The 12996-nt window shown below is 36.6% G+C and overlaps 1 protein-coding gene across 1 annotated transcript in view; it reads right to left on the minus strand.

Moving 5' to 3' along the window:
- LOC139491031 (deoxyribose-phosphate aldolase-like) overlaps window positions 1-10015 on the minus strand; it is a 33933-nt gene extending 23918 nt beyond the window's left edge. Inside the window, exon 1 of the mRNA XM_071278289.1 lies at window positions 9909-10015. Coding sequence (XP_071134390.1) covers window positions 9909-9939 — 31 coding nt within the window. The 5' untranslated portion in view covers window positions 9940-10015. The remainder of the gene's footprint in view (window positions 1-9908) is intronic.
- Window positions 10016-12996: the final 2981 nt, after the last annotated feature.

Consider the following 12996-nt stretch of genomic DNA (forward strand, 5'->3'; position numbering starts at 1 on the left):
TTTGACTTTTGTCGAAAAAAGCGATTCTACATTCCATCGGGTGCATCAAGGGCGTCCACAAATATTCAATCAGTGGTTAAAGTTTTTAAAATTTTAATAACTTTCTTTAAGGTTCCACTAAAGTCAAAATATAGGACACTTCATAAACATCTAAACTTTGCCTGTATTTTTCAACCTATAATGAATAAAGTCATAAACTATGAAAACATATGTTCATTAAAACATACTTTACATATACACACTGTGTAAATTGTAAATAAACTTGAAATTGTTATGTTGTGGCCAAACCGGTTCTTGTGGTGAACACTAAATTTTCAAAAAAATCTGCAGGTCTGCAAGACGACTTAATTTGCTTAAAACTGGTATGGACGAATACTATTACATGTAATGCAGGGCAAGCCATTGTTGATTTTTTATAAAATGTATTGATTTTCGAGTTTCAGTTAATTTCATGTATATAAGTGAACGAATATGGAAGGTACAATACAGAAATTGGACAAATATGCCATTAAAACATATGTATGTGACAAATCAGCATTAGCTTGCCCTGCATTACATGTTACAGTATTCATACATACCAATTTTAAGCAAATTAAGTCGTCTTGCAGGCCTGCAGATTTTTTTGAAAATTTAGTGTTTACCCCAAGAACCGGTTTGGCCACAACATAACAATTTCAAGTTTATTTACAATTTACACTGTGTGTATATGTAAAGTATGTTTAAATGAACATATGTTTTCATAGTTTATGACTTTATTCATTATAGGTTGAAAAATACAGGCAAAGTTTAGATGTTTGTGAAGTGTCCTATATTTTGACTTTAGTGGAACCTTAACTATCCTGGATTTCTAATGGACAGAAGCTTATTTATGATGAATAGCTATAGTATGCAGAAGGAAATTTTGTAAAAATATATATATTTCCAGTTTTTCTATATATTCTTGCCTGACTTTCCCATGTATGTACCGGTAACCATTGTAACCTGATTCTCCATGCATGTAACCATTGTAATCTGACTTTCCCATGTATGTACCGGTAACCATTGTAACCTGATTCTCCATGCATGTAACCATTGTAACCTGATTTTTCATGTAGGTAACCATTGTAACCTGACTTTCCCATGCATGTAACCATTTTAACCTGATTCTCCATGCGTGTAACCATTGTAACCTGATTCTCCATGCACGTACAAGGCCGTAACTAGGCATCTTATTTTAGTGAGGCAAAATAATTGAGCCGAGCGAAGCGAGGCGTTAAATTTTTTTGGAGGGTATGAAATGAATGGTGCAAAATCCTGCGTTCTAGGCATTTTTAGAGAGTTTGATAATGTTTTGAATTTGGACAGTTTTTATATAAATTGTTCATATTTAAAGACTTTTACTAATACCAAATTTTTAACAACTTTATTTGAATTTGTATGTAAGATAATCATCCAAATATCAATTTAAATCTGCCGCCAGAACATAGAACAAACATCGATTCAGTAGAGTTTGCCAATTATTTCTATGGTGGGTTCAGTCAAATTGTTTTAGAATCATAACTTTGGTCTGCTGATATCCTTATCGCGATGAACATGGAGCATGGCAAGACCGCACAACCTCTCGCCACTCATGTATGCTCTTTTCCTAGATTTCAGTCGTTTCAGGGCAGTCTGTGTTTCTAAAGGTAGCACATTATCATCAACACAATGACCAATGTCTTCTTCCAATTCCTTCTCCATCAGCAATTCGGTAGCAGCATCGGTAGTAACAGTTTTGTTTGCAAAAGGGAATTAAGCTTTCCTATAAAGGCTAGCATCATCATACAGTCTCAGTTACAAAATATTAAACTCGCTTGTATGCTGACAAAGAGTAAACAAACTAGGGATAGAATGAGATAAGATACATGTATATGATCTATCTATAGAGTAAGTATATATGATATGGGTACAGGGGAATTAAAATGGAGTTTTGACGTTTACATGTAGGTCCGTAATTTCAAATTATTTCTGGAAATAGTCGGTGGTATTTTAGTTCCAGAATCTATAAATTTAGGGGTTAGGGGTTGGGGGTGTCTGATTCCGAAACCCCGAATATAAAGAAATGAAATTCCGTAGTCCCGAATAAGTAAAGACAAAATCCTGTGATAAAGGTTCTATACCATTCCTCAATAATGTCAAATTGGAATATGGGATATTCTTTCAATTTTTAAGGTTAAAGAAACATGGATCATGAAAAACTAATCCATGCATGTTTCATATTATTTATATTTTATTTATCTGTAAAGAGAAAGATTAAAGTTGATGAAACGGATAAATGAATACACAGACAGGACTGCCCCCTTGCGATGCCCACTACTTGATTTGTCAGTCTACTTATTGTTTTTGGATTGTTCTAATGAAGTTATATGCAATACGCAGACTACGTTCACAAACAAATTAGTTTACTAGAATTATTCCTTCTTTACCTTCAGGGTCGCTTTTCCTTTTTCTGCAAGAGCCTGTTTTTAACCAGAGATCCATGATGATTATCGTTACTAGGTTAATGTAATTGAGAAACATCACCCATTGAGATGCTGAGTTATATCCAGGAAGAATAGTTTAAAGGAATGATGACAAGTTATAGAAATTAAGGTTGAGACAGAACAACAAAAGACTATTTTATTTGTATATATGTATAAAAAAAAATAATCAGTGTCGAAATTTTAGTGAGGCAATTGCCTCACTTGCCTCAAGGGTAGTTACGGCCTTGACGTAACCATTGTAACCTGACTTTCCCATGCATGTAACCATTGTAACCTGACTTTCCCATGTATGTAACCATTGTAACCTGATTTCCCATGTATGTAACCATTGTAACCTGACTTTCCCATGCGTGTAACCATTGTAACCTGATTCTCCATGCATGTAACCATTGTAACCTGATTCTCCATGCATGTAACCATTGTAACCTGACTTTCCCATGCATGTAACCATTGTAACCTGATTCTCCATGCGTGTAACCATTGTAACCTGATTTCCCATGTATGTAACCATTGTAACCGGATTCTCCATGCATGTAACCATTGTAACCTGATTTCCCATGCATGTAACCATTGTAACCTGACTTTCCCATGTATGTAACCATTGTAACCTGATTCTCCATGCATGTAACCATTGTAACCTGACTTTCCCATGCATGTAACCATTGTAACCTGACTTTCCCATGTATGTAACCATTGTAACCTGATTTCCCATGTATGTAACCATTGTAACCTGACTTTCCCATGCGTGTAACCATTGTAACCTGATTCTCCATGCATGTAACCATTGTAACCTGATTCTCCATTCATGTAACCATTGTAACCTGACTTTCCCATGCATGTAACCATTGTAACCTGATTCTCCATGCGTGTAACCATTGTAACCTGATTTCCCATGTATGTAACCATTGTAACCTGATTCTCCATGCATGTAACCATTGTAACCTGATTTCCCATGCATGTAACCATTGTAACCTGATTCTCCATGCATGTAACCATTGTAACCTGACTTTCCCATGTATGTAACCATTGTAACCTGATTCTACATGCATGTAACCATTGTAACCTGACTTTCCCATGCATGTAACCATTGTAACCTGATTCTCCATGCATGTAACCATTGTAACCTGATTCTCCATGTATGTAACCATTGCAACCTGATTTTTCCATGTATGTAACCATTGTAACCTGACTTTCCCATGTATGTAACCATTGTAACCTGATTCTCCATGCATGTAACCATTGTAACCTAACTTTCCAATGCGTTTAACCATTGTAACCTGATTCTCCATGCATGTAACCATTGTAACCTGACTTTCCCATGCATGTAACCATTGTAACCTGACTTTCCCATGCATGTAACCATTGTAACCTGATTCTCCATGCATGTAACCATTGTAATCTGACTTTCCCATGCATGTAACCATTGTAACCTGACTTTCCCATGCATGTAACCATTGTAACCTGATTCTCCATGCATGTAACCATTGTAACCTGACTTTCCCATGCGTGTAACCATTGTAACCTGATTCTCCATGCATGTAACCATTGTAACCTGACTTTCCCATGCATGTAACCATTGTAACCTGATTCTCCATGCGTGTAACCATTGTAACCTGACTTTCCCATGTATGTAACCATTGTAACCTGATTCTCCATGCATGTAACCATTGTAACCTGACTTTCCCATGTATGTAACCATTGTAACCTGATTTCCCATGTATGTAACCATTGTAACCTGACTTTCCCATGCGTGTAACCATTGTAACCTGATTCTCCATGCATGTAACCATTGTAACCTGATTCTCCATTCATGTAACCATTGTAACCTGATTTCCCATGCATGTAACCATTGTAACCTGATTCTCCATGCATGTAACCATTGTAACCTGATTCTCCATGCATGTAACCATTGTAACCTGACTTTCCCATGCGTGTAACCATTGTAACCTGATTCTCCATGCATGTAACCATTGTAACCTGACTTTCCCATGCATGTAACCATTGTAACCTGATTCTCCATGCGTGTAACCATTGTAACCTGACTTTCCCATGTATGTAACCATTGTAACCTGATTCTCCATGCATGTAACCATTGTAACCTGACTTTCCCATGTATGTAACCATTGTAACCTGATTTTTCATGTAGGTAACCATTGTAACCTGACTTTCCCATGCATGTAACCATTTTAACCTGATTCTCCATGCGTGTAACCATTGTAACCTGATTCTCCATGCACGTACAAGGCCGTAACTAGGCATCTTATTTTAGTGAGGCAAAATAATTGAGCCGAGCGAAGCGAGGCGTTAAATTTTTTTGGAGGGTATGAAATGAATGGTGCAAAATCCTGCGTTCTAGGCATTTTTAGAGAGTTTGATAATGTTTTGAATTTGGACAGTTTTTATATAAATTGTTCATATTTAAAGACTTTTACTAATACCAAATTTTTAACAACTTTATTTGAATTTGTATGTAAGATAATCATCCAAATATCAATTTAAATCTGCCGCCAGAACATAGAACAAACATCGATTCAGTAGAGTTTGCCAATTATTTCTATGGTGGGTTCAGTCAAATTGTTTTAGAATCATAACTTTGGTCTGCTGATATCCTTATCGCGATGAACATGGAGCATGGCAAGACCGCACAACCTCTCGCCACTCATGTATGCTCTTTTCCTAGATTTCAGTCGTTTCAGGGCAGTCTGTGTTTCTAAAGGTAGCACATTATCATCAACACAATGACCAATGTCTTCTTCCAATTCCTTCTCCATCAGCAATTCGGTAGCAGCATCGGTAGTAACAGTTTTGTTTGCAAAAGGGAATTAAGCTTTCCTATAAAGGCTAGCATCATCATACAGTCTCAGTTACAAAATATTAAACTCGCTTGTATGCTGACAAAGAGTAAACAAACTAGGGATAGAATGAGATAAGATACATGTATATGATCTATCTATAGAGTAAGTATATATGATATGGGTACAGGGGAATTAAAATGGAGTTTTGACGTTTACATGTAGGTCCGTAATTTCAAATTATTTCTGGAAATAGTCGGTGGTATTTTAGTTCCAGAATCTATAAATTTAGGGGTTAGGGGTTGGGGGTGTCTGATTCCGAAACCCCGAATATAAAGAAATGAAATTCCGTAGTCCCGAATAAGTAAAGACAAAATCCTGTGATAAAGGTTCTATACCATTCCTCAATAATGTCAAATTGGAATATGGGATATTCTTTCAATTTTTAAGGTTAAAGAAACATGGATCATGAAAAACTAATCCATGCATGTTTCATATTATTTATATTTTATTTATCTGTAAAGAGAAAGATTAAAGTTGATGAAACGGATAAATGAATACACAGACAGGACTGCCCCCTTGCGATGCCCACTACTTGATTTGTCAGTCTACTTATTGTTTTTGGATTGTTCTAATGAAGTTATATGCAATACGCAGACTACGTTCACAAACAAATTAGTTTACTAGAATTATTCCTTCTTTACCTTCAGGGTCGCTTTTCCTTTTTCTGCAAGAGCCTGTTTTTAACCAGAGATCCATGATGATTATCGTTACTAGGTTAATGTAATTGAGAAACATCACCCATTGAGATGCTGAGTTATATCCAGGAAGAATAGTTTAAAGGAATGATGACAAGTTATAGAAATTAAGGTTGAGACAGAACAACAAAAGACTATTTTATTTGTATATATGTATAAAAAAAAATAATCAGTGTCGAAATTTTAGTGAGGCAATTGCCTCACTTGCCTCAAGGGTAGTTACGGCCTTGACGTAACCATTGTAACCTGACTTTCCCATGCATGTAACCATTGTAACCTGACTTTCCCATGTATGTAACCATTGTAACCTGATTTCCCATGTATGTAACCATTGTAACCTGACTTTCCCATGCGTGTAACCATTGTAACCTGATTCTCCATGCATGTAACCATTGTAACCTGATTCTCCATGCATGTAACCATTGTAACCTGACTTTCCCATGCATGTAACCATTGTAACCTGATTCTCCATGCGTGTAACCATTGTAACCTGATTTCCCATGTATGTAACCATTGTAACCGGATTCTCCATGCATGTAACCATTGTAACCTGATTTCCCATGCATGTAACCATTGTAACCTGACTTTCCCATGTATGTAACCATTGTAACCTGATTCTCCATGCATGTAACCATTGTAACCTGACTTTCCCATGCATGTAACCATTGTAACCTGACTTTCCCATGTATGTAACCATTGTAACCTGATTTCCCATGTATGTAACCATTGTAACCTGACTTTCCCATGCGTGTAACCATTGTAACCTGATTCTCCATGCATGTAACCATTGTAACCTGATTCTCCATTCATGTAACCATTGTAACCTGACTTTCCCATGCATGTAACCATTGTAACCTGATTCTCCATGCGTGTAACCATTGTAACCTGATTTCCCATGTATGTAACCATTGTAACCTGATTCTCCATGCATGTAACCATTGTAACCTGATTTCCCATGCATGTAACCATTGTAACCTGATTCTCCATGCATGTAACCATTGTAACCTGACTTTCCCATGTATGTAACCATTGTAACCTGATTCTACATGCATGTAACCATTGTAACCTGACTTTCCCATGCATGTAACCATTGTAACCTGATTCTCCATGCATGTAACCATTGTAACCTGATTCTCCATGTATGTAACCATTGCAACCTGATTTTTCCATGTATGTAACCATTGTAACCTGACTTTCCCATGTATGTAACCATTGTAACCTGATTCTCCATGCATGTAACCATTGTAACCTAACTTTCCAATGCGTTTAACCATTGTAACCTGATTCTCCATGCATGTAACCATTGTAACCTGACTTTCCCATGCATGTAACCATTGTAACCTGACTTTCCCATGCATGTAACCATTGTAACCTGATTCTCCATGCATGTAACCATTGTAATCTGACTTTCCCATGCATGTAACCATTGTAACCTGACTTTCCCATGCATGTAACCATTGTAACCTGATTCTCCATGCATGTAACCATTGTAACCTGACTTTCCCATGCGTGTAACCATTGTAACCTGATTCTCCATGCATGTAACCATTGTAACCTGACTTTCCCATGCATGTAACCATTGTAACCTGATTCTCCATGCGTGTAACCATTGTAACCTGACTTTCCCATGTATGTAACCATTGTAACCTGATTCTCCATGCATGTAACCATTGTAACCTGACTTTCCCATGTATGTAACCATTGTAACCTGATTTCCCATGTATGTAACCATTGTAACCTGACTTTCCCATGCGTGTAACCATTGTAACCTGATTCTCCATGCATGTAACCATTGTAACCTGATTCTCCATTCATGTAACCATTGTAACCTGACTTTCCCATGCATGTAACCATTGTAACCTGATTCTCCATGCGTGTAACCATTGTAACCTCATTCTCCATGCGTGTAACCATTGTAACCTGATTCTCCATGCATGTAACCATTGTAACCTGATTTCCCATGCATGTAACCATTGTAACCTGATTCTTTATGCATGTAACCATTGTAACCTGACTTTCCCATGTATGTAACCATTGTAACCTGATTCTACATGCATGTAACCACTGTAACCTGACTTTCCCATGCATGTAACCATTGTAACCTGATTCTCCATGCATGTAACCATTGTAACCTGATTCTCCATGTATGTAACCATTGCAACCTGATTTTTTCATGTATGTAACCATTGTAACCTGACTTTCCCATGTATGTAACCATTGTAACCTGATTCTCCATGCATGTAACCATTGTTACCTGACTTTCCCATGCGTGTAACCATTGTAACCTGATTCTCCATGCATGTAACCATTGTAACCTGACTTTCCCATGCATGTAACCATTGTAACCTGACTTTCCTTTGCATGTAACCATTGTAACCTGATTCTCCATGCATGTAACCATTGTAATCTGACTTTCCCATGCATGTAACCATTGTAACCTGACTTTCCCATGCATGTAACCATTGTAACCTGATTCTCCATGCATGTAACCATTGTAACCTGACTTTCCCATGCGTGTAACCATTGTAACCTGATTCTCCATGCATGTAACCATTGTAACCTGACTTTCCCATGCGTGTAACCATTGTAACCTGATTCTCCATGCGTGTAACCATTGTAACCTGACTTTCCCATGTATGTAACCATTGTAACCTGATTCTCCATGCATGTAACCATTGTAACCTGACTTTCCCATGTATGTAACCATTGTAACCTGACTTTCCCATGCATGTAACCATTGTAACCTGATTCTCCATGCGTGTAACCATTGTAACCTGATTTTTTCATGCATGTAACCATTGTAACCTGACTCTCCCATGCATGTAACCATTGTTACCTGATTCTCCATGCGTGTAACCATTGTAACCTGATTTCCCATGTATGTAACCATTATAACCTGATTCTCCATGCATGTAACCATTGTAACCTGATTTCCCATGCATGTAACCATTGTAACCTGATTCTCCATGCATGTAACCATTGTAACCTGATTCTCCATGCATGTAACCATTGTAACCTGACTTTCCCATGCATGTAACCATTGTAACCTGATTCTCCATGCGTGTAACCATTGTAACCTGACTTTCCCATGTATATAACCATTGTAACCTGATTTCCCATGTATGTAACCATTGTAACCTGATTCTCCATGTGTGTAACCATTGTAACCTGACTTTCCCATGTATGTAACCATTGTAACCTGATTCTCCATGCATGTAACCATTGTAACCTGACTTTCCCATGCGTGTAACCATTGTAACCTGATTCTCCATGCATGTAACCATTGTAACCTGATTCTCCATGCATGTTACCATTGTAACCTGACTTTCCCATGTATGTAACCATTGTAACCCAACTTTCCCATGTATGTAACCATTTTAACCTGATTTTCCTTGCATGTAACCATTGTAACCTATCTTTCCAATGTATTTAACCATTGTTACATGACTTCCCAATGCATGTAACCATTGTAACCGATTTCTCCATGCATGTTACATTGTTACCCTATTCTTCATGTATGTAACCATTGTAATCTGATTTCCCATGCATGTAACCATTGTAACCCGACTTTCCCAGGCTTGTTACAAATTTTTACTGGATTTCCCATGGACAGCCATGCATGTACAGTTTGCAAAAGATAAAGTCACTATTGCATATCATTTACTTAAGGTCCATGTGTGTAACCAATGTAACCAATGTAACCATTGCTTCAATGGGGGTAACAAAACAAGATACCTATATTCGGGTGCACATTTTGTGCCATATCTACAAATTATAGGTTACGGGATTATGGTCATATCAGTGGGGTAAATGACACTTAATCAGTATTCTGTAAATGTTGCACACAATCGTCTCACCAAACTCAATCCCTGGATTTCTGTCCGACATATTTTCTCTCTTCAGTGTGTTTGAGACGCTTTAGACCACATCCTCGTTACTCTAAAACACTCAAAAGATGAAATAAAATTTTAGACTTTGCAGTGTTCATTTGCATCAATTTTGGACAACCTTGAAATGATACGTTTATTTTAAAGTTTATGATGAAAACTGAAAATAATTGTTGTAAATGTATATATTGGTTATTTCCAAGTAAAGGAATATTGTTATTATTGTATTAAGAGGGTTTATATAAGTTGTCAGAAGTTATTTCTAGTATTTAGTATATTGAATGAGTAATTAACGTACGTTTTACTTTATGTTATTAGCTGTATCGATAACGTCGTATATGGCGCAACTTTGTCATGTATTGTTCAGAACGTTACCGTTGGGTCAATATTTTAAGCGTGACCCCAAAAGTGTACATTAACGAGTTTTTAACTGGAAGAATTTATATGTCTAGATATGTTTATTTATAAGAGTGTTTGATTATAAGCATTTTGAGTCGAGGACTCCTATATTTTATGTAAGCGTTTTACGTTATGTTACGTTATGTTTTTCTTCCTGCTTAGAATATTTACTTCCGGTAATTTGAAATAAATACCAGTGCAACGTCACGTTCGTCAGTTTTTGCTGTGTTTAGATTTGGCTTGCAGCAAGGCTCATCCCGGGGGTTCCTAGAGGTAAGAAGCAGCGCATTAGCTGTATGCCTCGCATTTTATATTACAAGTAAGGGTTATAATTTAGAGGTAAGAAGCAGCGCAGATAGCTGTATGCCTTGCATTTTATTTTAAGTATCTTCGCCCCGTATGTTTATTATATATTATTGTTGGAATATTGTACTTTTATGGAAATATATCGGCTGTTTAATAAAAGTATCATTTTTACTATTGACTAGTTATTCACGCTACCAATGATGAGAGAGAACAGACAACAGATTTGACGTCCGTATTTATTTATTACCCCGTGCATTTACTAGTTTTATGAGATATTCGTATTTGCTGGCTTTATAACTATATAAAAACATAGCAAGAAGCAGAAATTACGACAATGGTGGCAGCGGTTTAGTTTTCACGTTTCAAGGAATTTGGCACGTCTATTTTTAGAAATATTAATTTGTATGGAACACACTAAGTGACATATATTGTGTATGGAGTGCATTTAGCTCTATACATAATTCTGTGTTGAATGGATTATTTTGGAAAATACAGGAGTGCATTTAGCTCCTAAATTTTTAAAATATTTTTTAAGGAGGTGAATTTAGCTTCCTTTAAAGAAAAAAAATATAAAGGAAGTGCAATTAGCTTCCTAGAGAAAAAAAATATATTAAGGAGGTGCATTTAGCTTCCTAGAGAAAAAATATATAAAGGAGGTGCATTTAGCTTCCTAATAATTATTTATTAGGGGAATAGAGGTGCAGTTAGCTTCTATTGGCATATTACTGTTTGTTTTAAACATGGATCTTAGGAATAGAAAAATCCCAGCTCCAAATTTTGGAAGGGGGGAAAGTATGGAGAATATGATTATTTCACAGAGCGGAACTGATCAGCCCTGTAATTTGATAGATTTGGGTATAGAAGATGATGTTAATTTATCTACCTACAGCCCCATAGTAAGCCCGATAAACTCGTCTGTGAAGAATACAAGAACGATTGAGGAAAGTAAGACGAATTTGAATGATAACAATATTATTGCTATTCTAACGGACATTCAGAGACAATTAAAAAATCAAAATGATAGATTTTCTGAGCTCAAGACGAAAGTTTTTGAGATGAGCACGCAAGTATCAGAGATGAACACGCAAGTTAAGCATAATCAGGAAAATATAGCTCAATTAGCAAGGGGTAACCATGTGGCTGAAAATAACACCAATATGCAGAATTTCAGTCAAAATAGCATGACCACAACTGAACATAATAACCAGGTATCAGTGACCCAACAGTTAGTAGCTGGTCCAAGTACTGATAACATGTATACACCACGTCCAGTTAATACAAATTATGTAAGAGAAAGTAGTCGTATTCAGCAACTACAAAGGGAAGAACCAAAACCTAGAAGTCCATTCTTTGATGGTAAAGGGGATTTCAAGGCCTTCTGGACACAGTTTAGTTTACTGAGTAATAGGTTTAGATGGTCCAATGGTTCTAAATTGTCTGAGAGATGAAGCCCTAGTATATGTAAATGAGCTTCCTATGCCATTCCATAAAGATATCAAATGTATTCATAAGGCTATGTCACAGAGATTTGGGGACCATATATTACCAGAGACCTATAGGACCAATTTGCAATTTATCAAACAGGACCACAAAGAAAGCATACAAGAATATGCATTTCGTGTTGAGAGACTAGTAGGTAAGGCATACCCTGATGTAAATGACTTGAGTTTACTGGACCGTTTTAAAACAGAACACTTTATTAAGGGTCTGCCAGACCAGTCACTAGCTTATGAGGTCCTCATACAGAAGCCAGCAACATTGCAGGATGCAATAAATATAGTCACATGGCACGAGTGTTGTCGAAAAAATGTAAATAAAAACGTTAATGTCAGACAAGTAAATACCGATGCAAACTGTATAGAACAAGAGAAAACAGAAGACTTCGAGGTATATCGGACGGAGAATCCAACCCAATATGTCACTTATGCAGAATTTAAAATGGGCATAGACAATTTGAAAAAGGAGTTCAAAATGGATGTTGAAGACATAAAGCAGGATTTAAATGAGATAAAAGATCTATTTAAAACTGAGAAGCAAGAAAGAGAAAATATTGGTCCGTTGAATAGACATAATGTTAGGAAGAAAGACCAATTTAAAGCAAACAACAGTAACAGAGTAAATACATGTTACTCGTGCCACCAAGAGGGACATTACAGCAGAGATTGTCCTTTCTCAAGAGGAAAAGAGGGAAACCAGAAAATATGAATACTTTCGGAGGAAACCCGCAGTTTGGATTTACAAGTCAGGATTATCAGAAATAGTTAGGACTATATATCAGATAGGCCTACACTGGCCAAATATCAGAGTATTTTTGTGTAGATTGGGATTTTTTATAATGTAGTTATGAAACTTG

The sequence above is a fragment of the Mytilus edulis genome, chromosome 10, assembly GCF_963676685.1.
Source record: "Mytilus edulis chromosome 10, xbMytEdul2.2, whole genome shotgun sequence".
Lineage (NCBI taxonomy): Eukaryota > Metazoa > Mollusca > Bivalvia > Mytilida > Mytilidae > Mytilus > Mytilus edulis.